At 46.5% G+C, this 27,111-nt stretch overlaps 2 protein-coding genes across 16 annotated transcripts; one reads left to right on the top strand and one right to left on the bottom strand.

The window, feature by feature from the left end:
* Window positions 1-29: 29 nt before the first annotated feature.
* On the top strand, window positions 30-10,647 carry LETMD1 (LETM1 domain containing 1). 9 transcript variants are annotated; one of them, XM_059682917.1, is made up of 9 exons: window positions 30-292; window positions 849-1,000; window positions 3,908-4,023; window positions 4,638-4,720; window positions 6,898-7,084; window positions 7,208-7,309; window positions 7,409-7,561; window positions 8,669-8,765; window positions 9,680-10,647. In XM_059682917.1, the coding sequence occupies exons 1-9, from the start codon at window positions 171-173 to the stop codon at window positions 9,748-9,750; spliced, it is 1,083 nt and encodes a 360-aa protein (XP_059538900.1). In that variant the 5' UTR covers window positions 30-170; the 3' UTR covers window positions 9,751-10,647. The 9 variants fall into 9 exon arrangements, with proteins under 9 accessions (XP_059538900.1, XP_059538901.1, XP_059538908.1 ...); XM_059682918.1 differs by lacking the exon at window positions 9,680-10,647 and adding an exon at window positions 9,456-9,593; XM_059682920.1 differs by having other exon boundaries at window positions 149-292; window positions 3,904-4,023.
* CSRNP2 (cysteine and serine rich nuclear protein 2) lies at window positions 8,215-26,319 on the bottom strand. Of its 7 annotated transcripts, none has more exons than XM_059682895.1 (6): window positions 25,089-26,033; window positions 23,442-23,800; window positions 21,013-21,249; window positions 19,700-19,959; window positions 16,432-16,728; window positions 8,215-14,493 (listed from the first exon to the last, which is right to left on the bottom strand). In XM_059682895.1, the coding sequence occupies exons 2-6, from the start codon at window positions 23,458-23,460 to the stop codon at window positions 13,573-13,575; spliced, it is 1,734 nt and encodes a 577-aa protein (XP_059538878.1). In that variant the 5' UTR covers window positions 23,461-23,800; window positions 25,089-26,033; the 3' UTR covers window positions 8,215-13,572. The 7 variants fall into 7 exon arrangements, with proteins under 7 accessions (XP_059538878.1, XP_059538880.1, XP_059538877.1 ...); XM_059682897.1 differs by having other exon boundaries at window positions 22,737-23,465; window positions 23,637-26,033; XM_059682894.1 differs by lacking the exons at window positions 23,442-23,800; window positions 25,089-26,033 and adding an exon at window positions 26,070-26,319.
* Window positions 26,320-27,111: the final 792 nt, after the last annotated feature.

The raw sequence follows: 27,111 nt of genomic DNA on the forward strand, positions 1-27,111 counted from the left end.
TGCTTCTGCACTCAGGTCTCAGCGCGCGTTCAGTGCCGGGTTAGCGCGAGGCCAGCGGTCTGTGGTTGCCAATCAGCTCTCAAGAAATGCGCATGCGCCGTCAAAGGGACGCGCATCACGGTGAACCTTGACCTGAAGAAGACCTTTCCTCCCCCTCCCTCGCCGAGAAGATGGCACTCTCCAGGCTGTGCTGGACTCGAGCTGCTCTGCGGGGTTCGGCGGTCACCCCTCGACCTTATGTCACGCGGAGGCCGCAGCTTGTTCGCTCTGGACTGGCCTGGGGAGCCCCCTGGTGAGGGCCCTGGAGGAAGCCGCATTTCTGATGTACAGGCCCTTCCAGTGTCTTATCCTTGCTTGCATGCTGTCTCTTGGTTGTCAGGGTTCCACGCCCTGACCTGGGGTTTTTATTCTTTTGCTCAGAAATCGCGCCCCGACCCCCGCTAGTGGCCTGGCGTCTTGACCCTCTGAATTCTGAGTGCCCCGTATAGTCTGAGTGCCCAGCGTCTCGCGAGGTCAGCTCTCAGCCTCCCGCTTCCGGCCGGGCTGTCCGGGTGTGCGCCTCGACCCCACGGCTCCGGCCTTTCCCGCCGCTCTGGCCCCCGGTGCCGCGCTCGCGCCGGACTCGGGCCGCTGCCCGCCACCGCTTGCCGCCCGGCCTCTCGTCGGCCCCCGTTGTGTTTTTCTCGGTGTGATTGCTTCTCTCTGGATCCCAAGGCCGTCCTGGTATCCGCAGGTTTCGGGTCTCGGCAAACGTTCTCCGCGGCCCGCGTGTGACGCTGGGGACGCCCCGCGCGCGGGCAGGGCGCTTGGGGCGGACTCCCAGACGGTCTCTCTGGTCCTCCCTGTAGGTCTTCAAAGCTTCACCTTTCCCCGAAGGCAGATGTGAAGAGCTTAATCTCTTACGTGGCGACTAAGACAAAAGCGATCAATGGGAAATACCATCGGTTTTTGGAACGTAATTTCCCCCGCTTCTATCTCCTGTACACCACCTTCACAAAAGGTAAAAACAGCTGAACCGGGAACCGGCGGAACCGGCTCGCGGGCGATGTCAGCGTTCGAGCAAGATAATTTGCAGGTTTTGCTCTGGGAACGTGAGCTGGGATGTCTTATGTTTCACAAATGCTTGAGTATTAAACTTCATGTTATAAGTTAGCGCTTCCTGAGGATGTTTCTAGGAAGGTTTTATTAGAAACAACTTCATCAATGTTTCTCTCTCATCGATGTTTCTAGCTCTCTATCCCTCTCCCTTCCTCTCTGTAGAAAATGAATAAAATATATTTTTTAAAAAAAGACAACTTCTAACAATATCCGGAAGGAATATAGGTATTTTTGCACTTCTTTAACCACACACTTGACTATAGTAGAAGTTCTTTTTTTTTCTTTTAATATGTTTTATTGATTTTTTTACAGAGAGGAAGGGAGAGGGATAGAGAGTTAGAAACATCGATCAGCTGCCTCCTGCACACCCCCTACTGGGGATGTGCCCGCAACCAAGGTACATGCCCTTGACCGGAATCGAACCTGGGACCCTTGAGTCCGCAGGCCGACGCTCTACCCACTGAGCCAAACTGGTCAGGGCAGTAGAAGTTCTTTGTCGTGCATTGTTAAGGGCAGGGATCTATGGCTACACAGACCTGCCCTTTGATTTAGCAGTTGACTTGGCCCATAAGAAATGTGGTTTAATGCTTACCACAGATCTGTCCCAGGGAGCATGTGGTGGAAATAGTGCTGTAGTACTTGGTTTCGGGCTGTTTTGGTCCCGATCAGAGCTCTGCTAGTCACCAGGAGATGGTATAGTGTCAGCGTCCCCTCCAGAGCCAGAGTGCCTGGGTTCAAATCCCAGCTTGTCACTGGCTGATTGGACTACTTAACCTCTGTCCTTTGGGTTTTTTTCTTTTTCTTTTTTTTTTTTTTTTTTTTAGTATATATTTTTATTGACTTCTGAGAGGGAGGGAGAGGGAGAGAGAGACAGAAACATCGATGATGAGAATCGTTGATGGGCTGCCTCCTGCACGCCCCCCACTGGGGACGGAGCCAGACACCTGGGCATGTGCCCTGACCTGGACTCCAACTGCAGCCTCCCGGTTCATAGGTCCACACTCAACCCGTGACCCACATGGGCCGGGCTGTCCTTTGGTTTTCTTACCTGTGAATTGGGGATAATAATGGAACCTACCTGTTGACCTCATGGTTGTGGAGATTAAATTGATACATGTAAAGTATTTAAGGCCTGATTCTTAGTAAGTGCTCAATAAATGTACTATAACTGCTATTATTCTCTATACTTTTGTCATAATACCAGTTACAATAAACTACCACATAGTATCATAATTATTACTAGCTTTGTGGATTTGCAAATTGCTTACCCGTATTTGTAAAGTGGAGATAAAAAATGGCTGCTTTGTCTGCTCCCACTTTATAACTAGGATCAAATAGAAAAGGGTGTGAAAGCGTTTGGGTTGGTTTGTTGTTAAGCCTTTTATTATGGAAAAATTTAGACATACACAGAAGTAGAGAAAATAATATAATGAACTCCAGTGTACTCAACCTCACTTCAGCCAATCTTATTTCATTTCTAAACATGCCTTCTCCTGTATTATTTTGAAGCCAACCTAGACATTCTATCATTTCACTCATAAATAGGAAAGCATTTTTAAAAACTAAATTTCTAGATAAATGTAAGAATTATGTAATGAAGAGCAAAATGCAATCATAGAAATATGTTGAATTACAGTAATTATACAAATGTTCTAGAAAGGAGATAAATATCTGGTTAGGGAATACATAGGGTTGATTGAGCAAGACTTCCTGAGGTTAGCGAACTCTGAATTTTTTTTTTAATTCTCACCCAAGTATATGTTTTTATTGATTTTCTAGAGAGAGAGGGAGGGAGGGAGAAACACCAGTTGCCTACCTTATGACCCCCAACTGGGATCGAACCACAACCTAGGTATGTGCCCTGACCAGAAGTCAAACCCACAACCTTTTGGTGTACAGGATGATACGCTAATCAATTGAGCCACTCAGCCAGGGCGAATTTTTATTTTTTTAAATCTTTATTGTTGAAAGTATTACATATGTCCCTCTTTTTCCCCCATTGACCCTCTCCAGCCCGCCCCCGTCCCCTGAATTTTTATTTTAAAAAGGGAATGACACCCTGGCCGGTGTTCTCAGTGGTTAGAGAATTGGCCCACACAGCAAAGGGTCAAGCATTTGATTCTGGTCAAGGCCACATACATGGGCAACCAATCGATGTGTCTCTCTCACATCCATGTTTCTCTTTTTCCTTTCTTCTCTTCTCCCTTCCCTCTTCCCTCATTCCCCTTCCCTCTCTCCCTTCCACTCTCTCTAAAGATCAGTGGGGGAAAAACACAACATAAAAATCAATGGAGCCCTAACTGGTTTGGCTCAGTGAAAGGTCCCAGGTTCGATTCCAGTCAAGGGCACATGCCCAGGTTTCAGGCTCAATCCCCAGTAGCGGGTGTGGAGGAGGCAGCTGATCAATGATTCTCTCATCATTGATGCTTCTATCTCGTTTTCTCGCTTTCCCTTCCTCTCTGAAATCAATACAAATATATTTTTAAAAAATTAATGGAAAAAAGATCCTCTGGTGAGGACTTTTTAAAAAAAGGAATGAGTAATAAACCACAAAAGGGAGACCATTCCGTAGTAGATCACAGAAGGCCCACTTGGCGAGAAGAGAAGGGATGTGCTGTGGGAAAGGGGGATGAGAAAAGGATACAGGTTGGCCTCACAAGAATTTCAAGTGACCTAGATGGGAGCTTTGATGTAGAGTAATGTTGGGCAGGGACAAGTTTGTGTACGGTGGGTAAACTTGAAATAGGAAGCTGTGGTATGATTCAAACTGGGGTAACATCACACTCTGTCCTCTACTTTAACGAGGCAGGATTGCAGAAGTTATGGGCTGATGCCAAAAAGTCTAGAAGAATAAAGGCAGATATGGTGAAGCACAATGTAAAGTTTCATCAACTTTCATACCGGGAGATGGAGCATTTGAGACAGGTATGGGCCAGGGACAGATACCCAGAGTGCATGGTGAGGTAATAGAAATTAACCAAGATCTCAAGTTATTTTCTTTTCTATTTTGTTCCCCGCTGATCAGGCTTTTGCCCTTTGCCATGAGATTAAAGTATTGAACTAAATGAGAGTATCAGACTATTTGTCAGAATTGGATTCTTTCAGAGTTATAGTCCTCCATAGCAGAGCTGCATAGAATTTGGGGCACACTTCCTAAATAAAAATTGTAAACACTAAAAGTCAGGTTTTTTTTCTGAACGTATAAAAATTTGCAAGGTTCTAAAAGGCAGCAGGAAAGTAATATTGGGTGGTGACTGGAGCCGCTTTGGAGCTGAGAGTAAGGTTCTAGGACCCGTTCTGCAGAGCAGGAAGAACTCACTGAGGTATTTGGTATAATGTCAGGTGCCTGTACGTATTAGACAATATTTGGGTTACAAAAGTCAATCAGGGCTCTGTTCTCAAGGAACTTAACCAACTCCATGTAGATAGCAATAACCTTGATCCTTTGCTGGGCTGCAGGAGTTTACTGCACAGTGGGATGGAGGGATTGTCCATTAAGAATGTGGGTTAAAACTGCATCTGTGTTTATTTCTGCTTAGTTTCGTCGCGATGTCACCAAGTGTTTTTTTCTGGGTATTATTTCCATTCCACCCTTTGCCAACTACCTGGTCTTCTTGCTAATGTGAGTATAGACTTCTCTCTCCCTGGCATATTGATGATAAATAAATTTACGTAAGAAGAACTTTCCATTTCAGAAGCTAGGCAGAAGTTATCAAACTTCCTGCTCTAATCTTTTCATTAGCATTACCCCAAGGTTCATAAAAGCCACTCAGTAATACCTAGGTTTCTTAAACAGCTGTAGATGTAGGTGTCAAGCATGTCAAACTCAAAGGCTAACACGGTTCAAATAAACAAGGCTTAGGTTTATGTGGGCTGCAAAAAAACAAAAGCTTCAATTTTCATAGAAATGTAGGTTTATTTCGATAGAGACATGCTGAATACAAAGGGCTGAAATAAATGAGTAATTGTTAACACAAAATAATAGAACATTTTAATAAAAGTTAATATTTTTTCTTGAACATTAACTTACCAGACACGGAATAACTGCACAAATTAATAAGCGTAACACAAATAAACCTATTTTTCTTGTTGTCTGAAAGCGAAATATTTCCTGTTGAGCACAATAAACAAGTCAGTACAAGACTAATGACATGGCAATCCGCTGCTAAAATATTTGCTGTTAGTATTAATGGAGAGAAATGGTGCGCCTGGGTGTAAGGCGCGAAAGGGAAATGAATGGAACACGATTATCATAATCAGTCATTAGTGAATGCTGTAGTTCGTTATTAATAACTAGAGGCCCAGTGCACGAAATTCGTGTATGGGAGAGGGGTCCCCTCCGCCCTGCCTGCACCCTCTCCAATTTGGGACTCCTCGGGGGATACCCGACTGCTGGTTTAAGAGTGAGTGTGTCCGCAAATAAGAATCTGCATGGCCTTTTATAACCTAGCCTTGGAGGTCAAGACTCACTTCTGCTCTCTTCTATTGGTTGAGTCATTTACCCAGATTTTAAAAAGGGACATTTCTCAATAAGAGGAGTGCCAGAGAATTTGTGGCCATGTTTTTTGCTTTGTTTTTTTAACATATTTTTATTGATTTCAGAGAGGAAGGGAGAGAGAGATAGAAACATCAATGATGAGAGAGAATCATTCATTGGCTGCCTCCTGAGTGCCCCCCTACTGGGGATCGAGCCTGCAACCCGGGCATGTACCCTTGACCAGAATCGAACCCGGGACCATTCAGTCCACAGGCCGATGCTCTATGCACTGAGCCAGACCTGCTAGGGCTATGGCCATGTTTTAAACCCACTTCACAGATAGAGAAATTAATTAAAAGCAAATTTGTCTTTTCCATTTTGTATACACCTAAGGACTGTTACTGTTTGAGGTTGTCAGCATTACATACCATGTCCAGCTCTGTAATTCTGTCCAAAATATGTTCTTCACTTGCTTTAGTTCAAAAAGTCATTTTATCTGATTGCTGCATGTGTGCTTCTTCCACTACTACTTCCTTTCACAGAACCTCAGTAATGTTGCTTGAAATTATACTTCAGTGTATCTTAGACCTTGGTCTGAGACAGTGTGTTAGCAAAGCAGTGTCTCCATCTCTTTTTATTATTCATGTCTGTCAAATGCTTTCTTTATTCACTTTGAAAGATTTGACCCTGTGATCCCACTTCTAGGAATATATCCCAAGAAACCAGAAACACCAATCAGAAAGGATATATGCACCCCTATGTTCATAGCAGCACAATTCACCATAGCTAAGATCTGGAAACAGCCTAAGTGCCCATCTGTAGATGAATGGATTAGAAAACTGGTACATCTACACGATGGAATACTATGCTGCTGTAAAAAAGAAGGAACTCTTACCATTTGCAACAGCATGGATGGAACTGGAGAGCATTATGCTAAGTGAAATAAGCCAGTCAATGAAGGAAAAATACCACATGATCTCACTCATTTATGGATAATAAAGACCATTATAAACTTTTGAACAAAAATAGATACAGAGGCAGAGCTGCCTCGATCAGACTGTCAAACTACAGCAGGAAGGCCGGGGAGGGTGGGGGGGCAGGAGGGGGGGTAAGAGATCAACCGAAGGACTTGTATGCGTGCATATAAGCATAACCAATGGACATAAGACACTGGGGGGTAGGGGAGGCCAGGGGATTGTCAAGGGCAGGGGGGAAAAAAGGAGACATATGTAATACTCTTTGTAATACTTTAAGCAATAAAAAAAAAAAAGAAAGAAAGATGCCAATGTCAACAAGTGACTTTGTTGTTCGTTTCCTTTCAGGTACCTGTTTCCTAGGCAACTGCTGATCAGACATTTCTGGACCCCAAAGCAACAAATTGATTTCTTACATATCTATCATGATATCCGGAAAAAGTCCCACCCAGAAATCCTTTCTTATTTGGAAAAAGTTATCCCTCTCATTTCTGATGAAGGACTCCGGTGGCATATGACAGAGCTGTGCACCAAGGTATTCCTCCAATTAACCCTTGTTCCAAACTAGGAATCTTATTAGATCCAGTGTGCATGAAAATCAGATAGGAAGGCTAGTCAGGACTTTGTTAACATCTACCAATCTCTTACCTCTCCCAAGATACGGCGTGGTACCCACCCAGCAATACAGGAGATCCTAGCTCTGAGAAAGAGTTTCTCTAACCATCCTCTGGGCATGAATCAACTCCATGCTTCGCAAATAGTGAGTACTCTAAGGCTTTCTCTTTTCCACAACTTCAGGTCTTTGCTTGCAGTAATACTATTATGTTGACTTGCTCCTCCTGTGTTGTTAATATCACAGAAAGCCTTGAGTCGAGCCATGCTTCTCACAACTTACCTGCCTTCTCCCTTGTTAAGACATCGTTTAAAGACTCATACCACTGTGATTCATCAACTAGACAAGGCTTTGGCAAAGCTGGGGATTAACCAGCTGACTGATCAGGAAGTGAAATCGGTAAGAGCTTCATTGCAATATCAACCCTCAATTCTTGGTGGACTTTTGAGTTTTCAGGACTGGGAGCTTACAGAGAGCTTGTTATGTCTTGCTTGTTATAGCAGAATCCAAGCTTTTTATTCTCTTACCTCATTTCTAGGTCTTTTTTTCCCCCTCAGAGAACTTAACTACTGGGAAGGAATTGTCCACACTCATTATGGTTTATGTTTCTTTTCTTCTGGTCCTTCAGAAATCAAGGACAATTCCCTAGCCCCGTGGCCGGCAAACTGCGGCTCTTTGGCCCCTTGAGTGTGGCTCCTAAGCCTTAGGAGTACCCTAATTAAGTTAATAACAATGTACCTATCTATATAGTTTAAGTTTAAAAAATTTGGCTCTCAAAAGAAATTTCAATCGTTTTACTGTTGATATTTGGCTCTGTTGACTAATGAGTTTGCCGACCATTGCCCTAGCCGGTTTGGCTCAGTTGATGGAGCACCAGCCTGCAGACTGAAGGGTTCCAGGTTTGATTCTGGTCACGGGCACATGCCCAGGTTGCAATCCCCAGTAGGAGGCGTACAGGAAGCAGCTGATCAGTGATTCTCTTTCATTATAGATGTTTCAATCTATCTCTCCCTATCCCTTCCTCTCTGAAATCAATAAAAAATATATTAAAAAAAAAAAACACCAAAAACCAAGGACGTTAGTCCTGGCCGATTTTGCTTAGTGGTTAGAGCACCGGCCCATGGACTGAAGGCACATACCTTGTTTGCAGCCTCAATCCCCAGCCCAGGTCGGGGCGCGTGCAGAAGGCAGCCAACTGATGTGTCTCTCACGTCAATGTTTCTCTTTCTCTCCCGTCCACTTCCTCCCTTCCACTCTCTAAAATACTCAATGGAGAAAATATCCTTGGGTGAGGATTAAAAAAAAAAAGGCATTCTACTTTAGACCTACTGTTTTAGATTATATAGGCCTCTTTGCTTGTCATCATAGTTCAGATTGCTATGGAGAATGCCATTCTCTTGGGATGAGGTTGTAACTTAATTTAAAGGAGATTTGGGGTTGTAGGTTTACACTTCCTTGGCATACTCGCTCTGATTATTAAGGACCTTTCTCTTCTGAGTGTTACAGGCTTGTTATCTTCGTGGCTTGAATTCTACCCTTATTGCTGAAGAGCGGTGTCGAACTTGGCTGGCAGAATGGCTGCAGATTTCCTGCAACCTGAAAGGTTAGACAAACCCCTATTGCATAACCAAAATCCAAGTCATTTTTGTATTTTATTCTAAGATTATTTTGGAGTTAATTATTGAGACCCTTATCTACCTGTATGTCTAAATGAAAGGCACAGACTCATTAGCCTACAAGCAGGTCACGAAGTGGACCATGCAAGATGGAGTGAGTAGTGGGGATTGTGGGAGCACGGGCATGAGCACATGCTTGTCTAAAGCAGTTTCTCAACCTTGGCCTTATTGAAACTTTATCCTGAGGGTTGTCCTGGGCATTATAGGATGTTTAGCAACATTCCTGGCCTATAGCCATTGGATGCCAGCAGTACCCCCTCGCCCCAGTTCTGACAATCCAAAGTGTCTCCAGACATTGCCAGTTGTCCCAGTTGAGGGGAGAGCCAAATTGTCCTAGTTGAGAAGTACTAGTTTAAATTCAAAATAAAAACAAAACCGCTCAGCTGGCTGATCAGAAAGTTTCTAAGCGTAGTTATTAGGCTGGTGGGCCCCCTGTTTGGAACCTTTGGCTAGGTAGGCCTTGATGTTTTTTAAGCCTGTGAATATGAGGGTAGGCCTGCTAATCTCCGTAGAGCTGAGAAATGTCCCCAGAGCACCAGCTTCTACCAGAAGAACCCCAAGGGTGGCAGTGATGTTTAGTACCATTACTATCTCTGCATTTTCTACTGCTGTCACAGGAGAGTCCAGAAATGAGGATGAGTAGGTAGGCATATGTGGTGGAAGGAAAGAAAAGCATACATGCAGATACTGGATGAAGAAGGGGAACTTGAGAACAACAGCCCCTTAACGTCATACTTCCCTGCACTGGGCTTCCCACCTCCAATTTCAACACCTGTAAACCAAGGCAGTTAGAAGGCAGACTGTTCCCTGGCTAAACCATTAACACTGATGGTGTTTTCAGAAACTGAGCTGTCTCTTTTGCTACACAACGTGGTCCTGCTTTCCACCAACTACATTGGGACAAGGCGCTGAGTGAGCATGGAGCGATGGCATTGTCCTGCCGTCACAGTCCAGCAGCGTGGGACCAAACAGCACTGTCGGCAGTCTGGGTGCCCTGTTAGCCTGTGAGACCGAGGAGCTGGTGCCACAAGCTTCAGTGTGTACACTCGTGGGAGCTGGAACTGAAACAAACCTCTTACCAGGGGTAGCCCTTGGGAGCTTCATCCCAACTTCCTTGGAATTAACTGACACTGGAAGCAGCCACTGTACTAGGCTGTTACTGTAATATGCTAATTTCAGATTCTGGGAAGTGAGCTTCGGCCCAGGTGGGAATCCTCATTTGGCCTAGGACTTATTCACTGCCATAGTCTTTTGAGCTGTTTTTGTTCAAGCCATTTTCTGGCCGGTGAGGGGAACAGCACTACTTAAACTAGAGCACTTACATGCATGCACTATGATGCTCCCCTCAACCCTGAGATGACCAAAAATAGGAATTTTTTTGTCCCCCTCAGTGGGTTAACCTCTTTCCTTTTCAAATCCTTTTACCACCATTACTTTTTTTTAGTGAATAACGTATGGGAACATTCTAATGGACAAGATACACGGAACTACAAGTCCTTCTTGACTGCTTACCCAATATTTATAGCCTTCACACCCTTGTCTTACTTTCTGGTCTGTGCCACAACCTGTGGATCTTAAACTCTTCGCTACCTCCATTGTGTTGCAGCCATCCAACTTTAACTGAAAATGGCTGCCTTTGGCCATGGATCAAACCTGTACCATACTAACCCGCCCAGGAAACCAGGAGATCTGCATCAAGATAGTAGGTTGGGCTTAGCTTTTGTCTGTGAAGGTACATCAGTGGCCTGTAGTAACTTACTGTAAATGCATGAAGCCGTTTTTAACCCAAGTAAAGACTGTCTGAAATCAGTGGCTGGCAATTCACTTATGCATACTTTAATCATTTTGCTAAGGCTCCTTTACAAGACTCATAACCTGACTTTTGGGGAGAGAATTGGTTGGAATAGAACTTTCTGATGGGATGGAAGTTATGAACTGATTTGAGTTGATCCTCTTGCTGGATTTTAAATGCTAACTAGGAATAGGAAATTGTACATACACATAGAAAGTAATGAAATTAGAAATTAGAGTGGGGACTACAGACAGGGAAAGCTTCAGCAGGGCAGGATGAAGGCTGTTTCAGCCAATGAGGTGCATAAGCGCATAGGAGGCAAGTCAAGCTCTTGATGCTCCAAAGAGAACATTCTGTTTTTCCATCATAAAACACCTCTGTTGTTGACATTAATCCCTAACTGACCTAATTAATTTTATAAGGCTGGAGAGGCATCCTTTTTCTAACAAGTAACTGGATTGTGGTCTGCCAAGATCAAGAGTAACACACCATTCTTTTGAATATTTCTTTAATATTACATTTAAATAGTCTCTTTAAATACAACATTATCACAATGTGAAGGACCTGAAAGGCAAAAAAAAAAAAAAAATTTGTTTCCAGAGAACCAGACAAGCTTTGGATTCACATTGAAAATACTACCTGTATACAGTGAGAAAGGAATGAGTTGCGATAAAAAGTAATTTCTTTTATCTAGGCCTGGACTGAGTGGGGTTGAAGCTATCTGCTTCTGTGATCAGAGGCCTAGCTTTTCTAGCAACCATGAGCTCTAATTGTGTCCAACTCGAGTAGCACCAGAAATGAGATGGACGAGATTGTAGAAAAGGCCCTTTGCTTAACAAGACAGTTAATGCTAAATGCCGACACTTAGCATTTAAAAGCTTGGGATCAGTGTGAATCAATTATAGGGTTAATGTAAAATTTAGATTAAGAAACTAGTTTCTTCAGAAAAATCATAATTTTGGGGGTTGGCAATGAGTTTAATAGATTCAAATTCTTGTTTTGATCCCAAAGGCTAATAATGTGTCTCTTATTGAGCACCTGGAATCACTTCTTAGATTAGGAATTCTTCCTAAGGAGGGAATGTACAATGCTCACCCTCCCCTTTCAACACAAACTTTCAGAAAGATTCTTCTCCATTGAGTCCTATTCCCAGTTAAGCTTCAGTCTTGTATTTGAGGGGACCAGTCTAAGGGAGTGCAGCAGCTCAGCTTGGGACAGCATCTAGATCTCAGTACCTAAGACTCTCAACTCTGTCTTATGAGTCTGGAGAGTGCTAAGGACCTATATACTGAAGAACTCTCCAAACCCTGCAAAAAACCAACGGGAGGAAGAATGGGTCACAGATGTATCTATTAAGTAAAAGGCCTAGTAGGCTCAGTTTAGTGATTTTATAGGTAAAACGCTGATATACATGAAGGTTGCTTTAAGACACCAGGGCTATAATATCCCACAAGAGAAGGCTTTATGATGGAGATAAGTAAGAATAGTTATCTCCCCCACCAAAAACATTTTCACTTTGTTCTTTCCTGGTTAATAAACCATACCAGAGGCAAAGCATGGCGTAAGGGATGCCAGGGTGCTGTTTCCTGCTGCCGCCACTTTAAAACAGAGACAGGGACAACTTTGCTCGTGAATTCAGTGGTGGTCAATGGAGCACATCCAGGAACATAGGTGGACACGAGAGGAAAAGGAAGGAGTCCCCAGATGGAGGCAAGAACTGAACTGGAGTCCTGCTCTAGACCTCAAAGCTTTATCATCAGAACTTGACTTCTTTGGAACCTGGGAGTTATATGTAACATTTAGCAATTGATTTGACTTCTGATTTTCAGATATCAAGATGGAGCAGTCTAATATTTGCAATTCTTGGGAGTGAACTAGAATAGTAAAAGAACTCTCCAACCCTGTATATCCAAGGACCACCAAGGATATAGAAACAAAAAACAAAAAAAAACCTGGTGACCTTAGAATGCCACATCCTATATTCCTTTAAAGCTCAAATCTCCCCAAGGGGGGGGGGGGGGGGGAACACCTGGGTGACCGTAAGCATGGCACGAAGTCCTCATCTTTCCAGACAGCAAACTTCCTGCTGCCTCCTTTGGACACACTTCACGCTCCATGTGCCTCACATGGGACGTGTGAGCTCAGCCTAGAGCTGCCCGACAGCTACTGTCGGACGCACACAGAAGACACAAGCTCTTTATACCACATCCCCAGCCAATATAGCTCTTTTTCTTCAAAGGGAGGGGGGTGTGTGTGGCGGGGCGGGGGGTAGGGAGACAGACAAGTTAAACTCTAGTACCTAAGAACATGAGAAAGAAATAATTCAAGTTACAGACCAGGAATCCCCAGTGTGGGGAACAGGTCAGAGAACACCAAACATGTCAAATATTAACTTATTTACCAAATAGGGGGTTGGGGAAGGCAGGTTAAATTTTTTAAAATCCTGGTTTTGTACAGAAGTGGAGACCCTTCTCCCCCCTCCTCTCCAGGTGACATTTCCAACTGGATAACACACCAAAATGGGATATCAGTAACCACTGAGAAAAAGGAGCTTGTATCCGCCTGGAGCTTAGGAGAGGGGCTTTGCCGTGCTGTTCAAATTATGTATTCTGATCCCTGTGAAAAGAATAGCTGCTTGAATTACCTAGTGTCTCCTATGAGATCCTAGTTCTTTGTTCCAATGGCCCAGAAAACAGTATTCAGCACTGTGTGGCCTTCTCTGCCCCAAGAATGTCCCCAGACCAAGCTGGGGCTGGTCTCCTTGGTTCTGTTTACCTTTAAAAAATACTGTATAAACAATCCTTTCCCACCCGCCCCCCCAAAGACCCCAATAAAATAACATGGGAGCAGCAGCTGCTTCTACGGTTTTGTTCTGAAATGGTGTTAGATAAAATAAGGGAATAAATAGAGAACGGGTAAGAGGCAGAATCTGCATGCCCGCATCACACTGCCAGAGGGAGGTCCAGGGACGAATCTTCAGGGGGCCGGTCCTCGCTGGGCTGTGAGGTCTTCTCTACCCCACAGCCCTCTTCGCTGTCCGTGCCGAAGGGGAGGTTTGAGGGCAACCACGAGGGGCGGAAGTCTTCATTCTCCCGCTCCTCAGGGATACAATCTTCGGGCACCAGTGCTTCTAGAGTGGATGCTTTCCCTGCCTCTGGTTGACACAGGGCTGGGTCTGTGGGGCTACAAGCCACCAGTGAGGTAACAGGGACAGAGAAGACATTGAGATCCTTCTCCTTGGGGGGAGAGGGTGGGGCTTCTCCTGGACTAGGCTCTCCTTTCACCCCCAGGACTGGCCTCTGCTCCACCTGGTAATAGACCAGGGGCCCGCTGTTCAAGTAGGATGGGCTGGTCGCTGCTGAGGCAGTTGGGTGGTCCGCGTTCTCAGCAAAACACAGGACGGAGGAGCCTGGGGTCAGCTGAGCCTGGATGAGAATGGGAGCCGTCAGGCCTGGGCACAGCTCCTCAGGAACAGCCAGGGGCTCCTCCAGGATACACACGCCCAGGCTCTCTATGCTGGAGTCCATGCTGGCACTAGAGCCACTGGAGTCTTCCTCTGCCTTGAGCCGCTCCAGTTCCTCCGCACTCTGTAGGTGCATCACTGCAGTCTCATTCTCAGCAATGAACTCCTGGAAGTCCTGTGTCTCGGAGCCCTGGGCTCCTGTCGGGCTGCCGCTGGCGGTGGGCGAGGGCTCCTCCTCTGGGGCGGGCGGGCGGCTCACCTGCCGCTTGCTCTCCAGCTCCAGCTTCATGATGGTGTGGAGGTAATGCGTCCGAACTCTGATCGGATTAAATTCGATGCGCCCAGCCATGTTCCCACAGCCATCCCGGGAGCAGCCACATGGAAAGGACATGCGATCCACCTGAGAAGGGGACAAGGAGATTGAGGCAAGAGGAGACCATCAGTTTAACAATGGCGACAGGAGACTTTAGCTGGCAAAACAAGCAGGTGGGATTTGTGGTCTTCTTACAAGAGACACAGCCAGCCCTAATTGGTTTGGCTCAGTGGATAGAGCGTCGGCCTGCGGACTGAAGGGTCCTGGGTTGGACTCTGGCGAGTACTTTGGCTGCAGGCTCGATCCCCAGTAGGGGGCGTGCAGAAGGCAGCTAATGGATGTTTCTGTCTCATCCATCATCTGTTTCTAACACTCTATCCCTCTCCCTTCCTCTCTGTAAAAATCAATAAAATGTATTTTAAAGAAAAAACAAAAAAGAAACACAGCCAATTCAAAACAAAATGCAGCGTGAGCTAGCACACAGCACAGCACAGCCGGTAGTTATCAGACTACTTGTGTTTCCAGTGCAGCCTCGCTTCTCTCTCTAGGGCAGTGATGGTGAACCTATGACACGCGAACTCATTTTTTTGGTTGATTTTTCTTTGTTAAGTGGCATTTAAATATATAAAGTAAATATCAAAAATATACATCTTTGTTTTTCTATGGTTGCAAATATCAAAAAATTTCTATATGTGACACGGCACGAGAGCTAAATTAGGGTTTTTCAAAATGCTGACACGCCGAGCTCAAAAGGTTCGCCATCACTGACTAGAGCTTTGTTTTCTCTTCTAAACAAAAAGTAGACAAATATTATATCAAAGGGCCTTTCCAAGTTCAAAAGTCCAGAGATGTCTCTAAATGCCAACACGTCTCAGAGAAGAAATTTACGTGCCTCAAAAGCTTTTCCAGACGTACCTGGTTTACTGAGAAAACAAAATGCTGGGGCCTCTTGTTTTCTGTGATGACGGGCATGGGAAGGGAGTAGAAGTCCCAGCTAGTCCAAAGAAATGCATTCTTGGGAACCTAAGCAAAAGGACCCCTAACAAAATAACAGCCAGCTTTTCATTACCAGCTTCATTTTTCCTGATGGTTGACCAGTTTGTTTCTGAAGAAGTTACCAAGACAACTAAGTTCCAGAACAAGACCATCTAGAAAGGAGATGCTTTCTATTTCCTTTTCTCTTTTGGATCCCCAAAAGGGGGGAAAACAGCAAAAATAAAATTAAAACACGAGTAAGCTGCTATGTACAAATATACAATGTCTTCTATAATGCCAACCTAAAGAACTCTCTTAGGCACAGCCTTATTATCAGGGCTGTCAGGTCTGTGGATCATAGACGGATTCATTATGGGACTTCAGTTTGACAAGCGGTATTTGGCTAGGTCCAGAAAGAAAAGGTTGGTCAGAAGTCCAACTACAAGGACTCAGCATCCACATCCTCAGTGTACAAGTCCCATATACCTTCCAATCTTTGGGGTGGTACTGCTGTTTTCAATTGAGTGTGTCTTCCAAGCTGGGAGACGATGGGCCGGCTGAGGGAATGATGCTTTCTTTGTGGACACTAGGAATTTAAGCTCTGCCAGGCCCAATGTGATCCTGAATGACAGCATCCAAGAACTACTTTGATTTTTAAAGAAGTGGAGAGAAGGCACTGTGAATAAGTGTTTGCAAGATAAAATCTAAAGGCCTACCTCATGTTTCTGCTTCCTTTTATCTCAAGGAACCAATCAATATTTAGGAAACGGCTACTAAGTGTGAACTTACTAAGCCCTGTGCCTCCATTTGCTGACAGCTGTTTCTTATCAGCCCCAAGGTATAAAACACAGACAAGATGACAGGCCTCCCAGCCTGAACCCTGTCATGCTGGTTCCTTGGCTGGTGGAGGAGGGCTGTGCTACTGGGGAGTGTTCAGTCACAGGGAAGCCACCCTTTGATGGGTAGCCAGCCTTCCAGGTTCATTGGCACCCACGCCACACACCCTGACTCTAGAGCAGACACACCATCTCAGGCCTGACTTGGACTGACCTGGCATTTAATCCCAGCCTGGCTACAGGCACACGCTTCCGGGTCACAGTACAGCCGACAGTCACACCCACACTCTTCCCGTGACAGGCGGATGGCTCGAAGTTCCTGCTTCTCTTCGGCATCAATGCGGTGGACCCCGGAGGCCCGGAGCAGGGCCCGTCGCCGTTTGGTGGGCAGGGGCTGTAGGAAGAAGTAATCGTCCACCTCCACATTTTCCACATCGATGTCTTCGTCGGAAACATCGTCCAGTGTCAGGCCGTCGGCCTCCACTGACTCCACTGTCCCATTCTTGGTCAGCTGCCGAGAGACCGGAAGGAGGGGTTAGCCTACAGCGTTCCCAGCACGGCCTCGCACAGGGAGCCTCGGGGTAGCATGACCAACAATTGCGTGCACGCGTGCTCACACAGTAGCCACCGCACATGTGGTGTGCTCATGGTTGGATGTTCCCTGGTGTATAGATAAGCTGGCACACACCCTTCCGTTTGCACCCCCTAAGGACTCAAAACCACATTTTGGGAAGTAGATTTCATTAAAGTGTAGTACAAGGCTACCAGATCTTTGTCAATGAACCTAAATTCCCCATGTGAAAACTTACCTATCAGGAGAGTTGCATTTTATTGGAAGGAGAAAAATATAAGCAAATTATTAATGGCTTGTAAGCCCTTGCTTTCTTTCTCTAATCACTTTTACTTGATTTCAAAGAAAAGTTGTATGTGAGGTGGGGTGCAATATGTAATCCAGGCAGAGCTGGGTTCTCTGGGCTAAGAGGGACAGCCAGCCAGGAAAGGGACTCTTAGTGGAAGGACAGGGTAAAGACAATCCATAGCTGGATGCGTTTGAGAACTCACTGGAGAATTCCAGTAAAGAAAATGAGGCCTCATAATCCCCAGGGCTCTGGAAGCTGCTGGCAGGATGAAAGCCAGCTACTGGAGGGTTGGGCTTATTTCATCAGACAGCCACAGGGCAGTGCTGGTAAAGGAGCAACTCAACTCCTAGGAGAGGTGTGACGCAACACACCTGGGGAATAAGCGACACACTGTTTGTTTGTTGTGGGCAGCAAAAATGAGAGAAAGTGGTGCTTCCGAGGATTCCTCACTCTATGATTTCTGCACCAGCAGGCCGACCACAAGGGCCTTTCCACAGGCCTTCGGCTGCTCCTGTCTGATCCACCAGGGCTGGCTTCCTAATCACCCTCACTGCTGCTGTCCTCTCAAAGGAAAGAGATTACAGATGCAATAGAAAGAAACCCATGTAGATGTGAGAATTTAATATGTCATGACAGGGGTGACATTTCTTATCACTGACAAAGAGCCTTCTAATAATTAAATGGTATTGGGACAAGGGACTAGTCTTTTGGAAAAAAATAAGGTTAGATTCCCAAGTCATACTATTCATAATGAATTCCATATGGATAAAAGGCAAAAAAAAAAGTAATGGAAGTATTAGAGAAATTATTGGTAACTAAAGCTGCAGATGAAAAGCAGCTTTTTTTAAAAATTGATTTTAGAGCGAGAGGAAGGGAGAGAAACATCAACCAGTTGGCTCCCATACACACCCTGACTGGGATCCGAATCTGCAACCTGGGCATGCGCCTTGACCGTGAATCAACCAACTGAGCCACACCGGAAGGGCACCAGCAGCTTTTTTCTTTCTTTTTGGTGGCAGCCCAAAAGGAAAATAAATATTAGATGGTATGTGGGAGATACAGAATATATATTTTTGAGACCAACTGCCTCCCCTATAGAATGCTGAAGAAAAATTTCTAAGAAAATAAACTGGACTTTGGAAGGGCAAAGTAAGGGTTTTTTTCTTGATACAGATAGATGGCTTAGATGCCATCATTGCTGCTGTTCACTGTATCTGCTAGTAAGCTGGAACCCCATACCTCAAGCCTTCAATTTGTCTCTAGACCTCCTACTAGGGAGGCCATAGGATGTTATGTTTTGACAGATCATTCCTCTATCAGATTTAGGAGAGGGATTCTTCTTGGGGAAAGAGAAGAAAGCCTTCATTACAAACAATGAGAACTGTGTTTATTTGCCCAGCTGTTGCTATAGCGGCAGGGAGGTGATGGTGTCAGTGATGGAATTCCTCAGACACAAAGAGTGAAGCCTGAATGTCACTCTAGTTAGAAAAACAGGTGTACAGCTTTAGGAGTAGACTGAGGAAAGTAGACACGGAACTCTCAAAGGAAGAAAGCAATGACATCCAGTTACCTACACCTCTGCCACCAGTTCCCCAACCCTACCACACTGAAGTGTGTCTCACTAGGATTTCACCCGTAACCTTGGCAATAATGCAGCCACCTACTTCAATAGAGGTCTGCAAGAAACTTGGCCAGGCCTAAGACAGTGTTCTCCAAATCTGGAACTAGGAACTCTGGGGAAATGTTTGCAGACTGGTAGAAACTATGGCTGTGGAGTACCCAGCAGTGCTATGATAGCAATCTAAGATGGGCCTTCTTCCAGGCCTGCTCTCCTCCTGTACTTGCGCTGGTGCAGCATCAGTGGCAGACACAGTGCTATGCAAGCTGAGATAACCATTTGGTAATGCTGTTGCTTCTGTCCAACAGACCATCACCTGGAGGTGATGGGGGTTACAGAAATAGCAAGATCCTTTCAGACAATGCCGAAGATCCCAAACCTGCCCTGTGCATGAGGCAGCAGGTACTTATCTGATAAGACATCGCAACGCTTGCGTCCACGGGCTCGGGGGGTGGCAAGCTTGAATGTCTTCATTCACATTTTAAGACTTTAAAAAAAATCTGCTGCCCTGGCCAGTTTGGCTCAGTGGATTGAGTGTCAGCCCATGGACCAAAGGGTCCCGGGTTCAATGCCAGTCAAGGGCACATGCCCGGGTTGTGGGCTCCATCCCCAGTGGGGGGCATGCAGGAGGCAGCTGATCAATGATTCTCGCTCATCATTGATGTTTCTCTCTCTCTCTCTCCCTCTCTCTCCCTCTCTGAAATCAATGAAAATATATTAAAAAAATAAAAAATAAAAAAATTTGCTGAGGTTGGCAAGGGCAGGAAATTCTAGAGAAGCCATTTTGCTATCTCTGATAGACACCCCACCAGACACAAAAAGAAGGGTCATAGAGATCTGATTCCATCCATATCTGAGCCTTTCACTAGAAAGATCTGGAATCTACAAGCCAAGGAAGGGCAACAGTAAAAAAAGATATTAGGAAATAAATAAATAAATAGACCTAGACGGTTTCCCACTTTATACTGGCACATGGGAAGTACCAGCCCCAGGCCCCCAGGCACCTTCATCTTCTTGGCGTGGAGTTTCTCCTCCTTCAGGTGCTCACGGAGAATCTCCCGATGGTTCACCTCCTGCTCTTGAGCAAACTCGCAGAGCGTGTAGCTGCGCACGGAGTTATGGCGCTGGGCCATGCCCAGGGAGCTACCCCCCTGGCTGGGCACACTGGTGAAGCCCTGGCGCCGGGCGAAGTAGTACACAGTCACCTGGTCAAAGCGCACATTCTTCCTCCGTAGCTGCTTCTGCCGCTTCAGGATGGAGGTGGCTGAGAAGGGAACACAGAGCATTTTATTAACCCAGAGATGGCCTGTTTGGGGACCTTATTCTTTCTCATCCATCTAGGCTCTCAACTCTTTTCCAAAGGTGCAACCTGTACCTAGAGATAGTTCTCATTTTCAAATCAGCTTTGAGCATCAGCTGGTCCACAGTGCCTGACTTCACCCAAGCAGACCACAAAGTCTATTTTTAGACATCAGTTGGGAAGAGGATCTCTAGGTAATCTTCTCAGGATAAAACGACCTGTATAGCTTCACTGTTCAACACAGCAGCTACATGTGTCAATTTAAATATAATTAAAACGAAATAACATTTATAACTCAGCTCTTCAGTTACACTAATCTCGTTTCAAGTGCTCAATAGCCACGTGTGGCTAATGGCTGCAGACAGTGCAGATACAGAACAGTTTTCTCATAACAGAAAATTCTATTACACAGTGTTGTATAATGGAAGAGCAAATTTCTGTAAAGGGCCAGGAAGTGTGTATTTTATGTTTTGCAGGTCATCAGGGCTCTGTTGAAACTACCCAACTCTGTCATTGTAGCATGAAGGCAATAACAGACAATGAGTGCGGCTGTGTTCCAATAAAACTTTATTTACAAAAGCAGGCAGTGAGCCAGATTTGGTCCACTGGCAACCCCTGATCTATAGTATCCAAAGTTCTTTCCAAGAAACTAATTGGGGCAGAAGAATTAAGAAACCTGGAGTTGCCCAAGTTGTTCAGGCTATAAGGATTTATGTCCTGATAGAGCTACAATATCACAGAACCCTACTGGACTCTGGTGGGGAAGGGTAAATCCTGGACTCCTCTCCTCCTTCAATTTAATTCACCCCATCCGGGGACCCAAAAACCAAGCACAAGTAAAATCAGCTGGAATAAATCAGACTTAAGTTTACGATATTGGAGCAAGGCGGAGCCTAAGAGCGGGAAAGATTATGATTCAGGGGAAATCCCCATGCCGGTTAGAAGTGTCTCTCAAGAGCTGCAGTGGGCGCTGATGCTTGGGGACATGGGTGTACACAGGGGGAGAGGCCCACTCACGGGTGAAGCTGGCAGTCGTAGGAGGATTGAGGCTGTCGCAGCTGTCGGCACTGTCACTGCTGGAGATCTCATCATCGGAGTTGGACACTGATGAGCCCACATCCACATCATCAAACTTCCTCTTGAGACCCGAGCCCGTGAATGCATCCATTGGTTTCAAAGGGGTTTCCTTGGGGAGCCCGCCGCGTTGGCCCCAAAGCCCCTGTTCACCCCCAGGTCGCCAGGTGCATGAGGATTCTGCCCAGGGGAAAGAGGAATCAGCATTCCTGGCCTCAGACAGACCCCTCCCAAGTCTGTGCGTAAAGGTCTCCGACTGGAGAGAGAAAGCACCTGAGCTAGCACCGATGTCTGGTTTCTCCCGATTAGGTCACTTCTCTACTGATTCTGGCCAACATTCTCCTACTTTTGTTTCCCTTCAGCCCTTTGTCTCAGTCCCTCAGAATAAAGAGAGGAGTAACCGCAGCTCCTTTCCCAGCGGAGTGAGGCCTCTGGTTCCAAGCCGTCTGGGCTGAGGCTTCCTTAGCTGGGGATACCAGGGGAGCGCCCCAAGGGCCAGGAGGAGGGACTCGGCACCAAAAGCAGAATTAGTCTGTGCCTACATCGAGACTACATCAATTATTTTTCCTGGTGAAGATACAGCCTGGCATTTCCCGAAGTATATATATGAAATAAACTAATTCAAGCAACCAAGGTACGAATGTGCCCCTGACCAAAATCAAACCAGGAACTCAGGTCCAGGGCCAAAGCCCCAACCACCGAGTGAAACCAGCTAGGGCGGATATTAATAGTTTTTGCATGAAAATAGGACTGCTGTGTCAAAACAGTTTAGAAAACTGTTTGTGGGAGAACCTCTCAGAGGCTTTTAACATGCTAATGAGCATGGGGAAGGGTGGGAGAAAACAGAACACAGTGTTTCCGCACACCTGAATATGGGACCCTTTGTTTTCCAGAGTATTTTAGGGGGCAAATAAATGAATCTTGGAAAACACTTTGGGAAATACTGCTCTAGGCTCTCAATTTCAAAGTACATCAGCAGCCAAAGAAACACTTTACCCAGATCTTCACAAGTATAAAATGTCTCTCCAGGCTCCTAGAAAGGTCAACTTTGGTTCTAAAGAATGGACTGCAGATTAGAATCTCCACTGGCTTCAAACCCCAGAATCCTTCCCAATCTCATACTGCTCCATAAAACAGGGTTCCGCTGGTCTATCGTCCTCCTCTGTGCAAGGAAAACTTAGCCTTACCACCTTTGCCCTCTGTAAAGAAACCAGCAAAGGGAAAACAAATAGCAAAAGAAATGACAATTTACTCCGGTTACATCAATATGGCAGGCAGTGTCTTCAACAAGCTGTCACCCAACCAAGGAGTCTGGGATACAAATCTCCTGTCTTTGGAGTTTAGTTCCCAAGGATATGAACCTGCTCGACAGAAATGCTGTCAGGGCCAGGGCCACATGTGACGATACGAAGCCTCCCTGCTTTGCCTCAGTAATGCCAGAATCTCCCCAGACTATGATCTCACTAGTTGCTAATTATGCAGCAGGAATAACAACATTGCCCAGAAAGACAGGGCTGCATTACTGCAGAGCAGCTACCCAGAATATACTGTGTGATGTCAAGAGATGCCTGCTTTTCTGGATTGTGTCTCTTGGAAGCAATTTGCCTGCTCTTGGGTAAGTTCTATATAGTCGACCAGATCTATCCAGATTTAATTTAAAAATCTGCCTTTTTAAGTCACAAGATGGACTTAAGAAACATCAGCCATATAGGTCTCAGACAAGCACATTCCTGAAATAAATCTGGCTAGGGAGTGGGGGAATGGGGGGAGGGGGTAGTGAGGGATCAAATACTTGATAAGAGTTGTAATTAAATTTAAAAATGAGCCCAAAGTACCAATGCTGGTCTCCAGGTTACTGATCTTGCCATCAGAGGTCACATTCCTAGGACATGGTAAGAAGGAAAGAGCCGAGGTCTGTTCATGGGTTAAGAATAGCGATGGTTTAAGGGTATCTGTTAACTAACAAATTTCTCATTCCATTCTATTCTGAGGGTGGGGGAGAAACCTTTGCAATTAAGTACTTATGTGGGTGAGTAAAAAAAAAAAGAATAATGTTAACCACTAAATTTTATTTTTCCTCCCGTTAAAAAACTTGTCAACCACATGAAAACTCAAACTGAGCTGGAAATCTGCTTTCTCAGAAAGGTTGTAAGTCCAGCTTCAGTTTTAACTGAGATCCAGCTAGTGATGCTACTAGGAAAGTGTCCTTCTCTTCAGCCTGGAATTACTCCAGGATTTATGATATGCACTTCTGGTTCTTTCCTGGGGGTCCCCTTCGCTCTGGCAGTGTGGATTCCCTTTGAATATTTCTCTTTAAGCGCTGAATGACACTGGGTATGGGCCAAACCTTTTTTGTTGTTGTTAATCCTCACCCGAAGGTATTTTTTCCATTGATTCTTAGAGAGAGTGGAAGGAAGGGGGAGAGACAACATCGATGTGAGCCATCAATTGGTGGAGCCTACAACCGAGGTCCATGCCCTTGACCAGAATCAAGCCACGACCCTTCAGTTCCAGGGCCGACACTCTAACCACTGAACCAAATTGGCTAGGGCCCAAATCCTCTTTACCATCAAAATGCTCCACTGACTTCACCCCGCTGCCCTTAGGAGTGTCATTTCTGTTAGGTTAATGTTTGTGCACTCTGGTGCAGCGAGGATTGCTGGCTGCTTACTCCATTCTCCTTCACCCTTTTATCTATGTCTTTCCCCTTCCACTCCGGGAATGCTGGTTTCTGGGCAATGACAAAGGGTAGGTAAGGACGAAAAATAAAAAGATGTGAAACCCACGAGAAAAATATTTTCCTTAAAATGCCTGAGAATAATCTATGGCTATATGTGTAAATAACATGCATACTAGTTCTCTTCACCCTACACAGGGTCTGTTAGCATCATGTTCTCTGACATTAACTCCATTATTAAAATAAAATAACTCCGTCGATTCTGTCCTGACAACCAATGTAAGTTTAAATTTCAGTCCAGGTCTCCTTGTCCAGCTCTCTGGTGTGAACGTAACTTGTTAGATAAAGATGTTCACTGGGCACCAAGAATAAACCGGGAGAGCTTTTGCTTTACAACTAGAATAGGTTCCACATTTTCCAATTTATCAAATCAACCTCCTTTCAAACCACAATTAGAAACCAGTCGTTCCCACCTCTCAACTGGCAGAGGATCAATGTGTGTGCTCAAGAGAAACACTTATAAGTTATGCTCCCAGCACTTAAACCCATACAGAAGTAATCAAGGTGAGACTAGCAATGCAGGCAATAACTGACAGTTACCTGTCAAAATGAGCAGCTCAAACAACAAATGCTTTTGAGAAAACAATGCAAACCTCTAGAAAAGCTTTAAAATGCCCGTGAAATGAAAGGTCAGCTGACACTTTCTGGCTACATGCTTTACAGTCTCTTCTCAAGTGTTTCAGGCTGAACATTTCCCAGAGGTTTCCACAGAACGTAGAAGCTATTAGGCTGGCACCAAACAAAATAGATCTACAGCGTATGTGCACTTTAGCACTAGATCTAAGCCTTTCCAGGCCTATGAGGATTCCCTTAAAACCAGAATATGAGACTAGCAAAAGGGACCCCCGCCCAATTTTGTGGATGCAGAATATATTTGCAAAGTTTAGGTATTTTAAGCCTCTCTCTTAAATGAATTAAAAAAAGAAAATAAGACAAGATACATCTCACAGGAGAAAGCCTCTCCGCTCAACTGGAACCCAACCTTCTGCTAAAGGTCAAGGGACCCAAACCTCCAGTAAGATCATCAGGGCTGCCATCTGTAGCTAGGGTGGAGGAAGGAAGGCTTGCTCAGTGTACAAACCTGAGTAAGATGACCTGTCCTATTTCTCCTTTTACAATATATTCTCGTTAATTCTCAAACACTATGAATTGTGTGGGTGTGTGTCCTTGTGATTACCAGGATCATGAATCTTTAGGGAACTCAAGTGAAAACATCCTTCACACTAGATATTTCAAGGAAGTCCCCCTCCTCCACTCCCTGGTGTTTACCGACCTGACCTACACAAGGTTGGAGGCGGCTCTCCACGTCTAACCCACCATCATGTGGAGGAAGAGCTGGACATGCTGCTGTAGGGAGCATTACCTCTCAAGGATAGCCCCTCACTCACAGCTCTGGTACAGCCAGCATCCCCCCGGCTTTGGAGATTTGCAAGATGGAAAGTCAGTACAGAAAAGGGAAATGTGAATCAACGACGGCTTTACCTTGAACTGAAAGGCAAGGGGACACCGTGTCTCTCGGGGGTAACTGCTAACATCTGATCCTGAAGAAAGGCGGGGTGTCACAGTGCCCCTCTAAACTCCCTGAAAACGATGCATCAAGGCCATGGCCCTAACAGGGATGAACGGCAGTCCGCTGCGTGCTTGGGCCTGTGAAGGCGGTCAAGCTAGCAACCGGGGCAGGGGATGCTTTCGCTTTCCCACCCAACGCCAGAAAAACGGGTGACAGACACAGCAGGAACCTGAGCTCAAAGGACATGTCAAGTGGCCAGTTCTCCTAATGGACACCCTCGCCGAACCCGCGAGCTTGGCATTTCTTCCCGACTGCTCACCTTCCCGCTCATTCTGATCTTCTGCAGCCCCACCAGCCTCCCCATCCCTTCCTGCCGCTCCTCACCGATTCCCAGCCACTCCTCCATTTCCCCTGCCCCCTCCCCTTCCTTCGCTGCCCTCCATCCTGCATCATCTCCACTCCATTCCCAACTCAGCCCTCGTCCGCAATCGTGCCGGCTCCCCGGCCGCCCCTCGGCCTCCCAGAGCGGCCCCGCAGCCCGGCCGCGATCCCCGCGCCGAGGTCTCCCACGCCTCTCCCTCAGCTCCCCTTCCAGGCGCGCCTCGGCCCCCGCCCCCCGGCCGGGAGCCTCCCTCCTCTCCGACCCCTCCATCCGCGGGGCTCCGGGCTGCCCACTCCTCCACCGCCGCCCGAGGGCCGATCCCGAGAAAGGACGAGGCGGCACCCTCCGCCCCGCACCCCCAGGCCCATTACCGGCCCCGCCGCCGCCGCCTCCTCCCGCGATGGTCTCCGCCGCCCCCGCCGCCGCCCTAGCCCGATGGCGAGGAGGGAGGAGAGTGCCAGTCCTGGGACCGCGACCACGGCCGGGAGCTCCCCGGCCAGCAGGACCGGGAGGGAGGGCGGGTGGGCAGGGCGACCCGCAGGCAGCAGAGGGCGGACGGCTCCGGCAACTCGGGCGCCCCGGCAGCAGCCGCCCAGAACCGACCCGGCTCCGGCTAACAATAGGCTTCGGCCCCAGTGCTCTGCCTCTTATAGGCGCCGGCACGTCCGACCGGGCCCCGGGGCAGGCTGGGAAATGCAGTCTACGTGCAGGCCCCACGCCCACCGGCATGCTGGGAGTTGGAGGCAGTGACCGGCCGAAGCCACAACTCGTGCTAGCTGGCTGGCGAGGCGGTCTCTGCTGCCGCAGACCCGGGAAGCGCGCGTTTGGCGCCAATGCAGCGTTTTGGGGCGGGGCGGCGCTCAGCTGCAAATTCGCAGTGACGACACGGATTCCCGTAGCCACACTCCCATGCCTACAGAACAGCAAGAAACCCGTAGCTCGCTCATGGGATATCTTAGTCTTAAGCAGCAGGACATGCTGCAGCCTGCCCAGGGTAGGGAGAAGAAAATACAAGCAATATATTGAGTTACCTCAATATATATTGACGGGTTGATTTGTTTTCTTTCAAAATTATGTTTGCCAAGGACACCCTGCCGCGATTGCCTATCTCATTCAGAATAATACATGTCTCCAACTTGACCTATAAGGCCCTGCAAGAGATAGGTGCATCTCCCCCGCCCCCACCTCCACCCCTAGCCTGCCCCCCTCGCCCCATCCTAATCATCTTGTTACCTTCCCCTTTTCCTCTCCCTTACTCTGCTATTAATACTGGCCACTGGCCTCCTTGCAGTTCCTTCAACTGGACAATCATGCTCTCATCTCAAGGCCTTTTGCCTGGAACACTCTTTTCACCAGCTGGCCATACCCCCTCACTTAATATTTGCTCAAATGTCCCGTATCAGAGACCTGTTC

This window comes from Myotis daubentonii, chromosome 2, assembly GCF_963259705.1.
Source record: "Myotis daubentonii chromosome 2, mMyoDau2.1, whole genome shotgun sequence".
NCBI lineage: Eukaryota > Metazoa > Chordata > Mammalia > Chiroptera > Vespertilionidae > Myotis > Myotis daubentonii.

Coding starts and splice junctions, on each gene's coding strand:
- LETMD1 (XM_059682917.1), top strand. CDS start 171: ATGGCACTCTCCAGGCTGTGCTGGACTCGAGCTGCTCTGCGGGGTTCG. Junction 4,024..4,637: donor AGATGGAGCATTTGAGACAG/GTATGGGCCAGG, acceptor ATTTCTGCTTAG/TTTCGTCGCGATGTCACCAA. Junction 4,721..6,897: donor TACCTGGTCTTCTTGCTAAT/GTGAGTATAGAC, acceptor GTTTCCTTTCAG/GTACCTGTTTCCTAGGCAAC.
- CSRNP2 (XM_059682895.1), bottom strand. Junction 19,960..21,012: donor TACGACTGCCAGCTTCACCC/GTGAGTGGGCCT, acceptor TTCCCTTCTCAG/CCACCTCCATCCTGAAGCGG. Junction 14,494..16,431: donor AGGCTGGGATTAAATGCCAG/GTCAGTCCAAGT, acceptor TCCCCTTCTCAG/GTGGATCGCATGTCCTTTCC.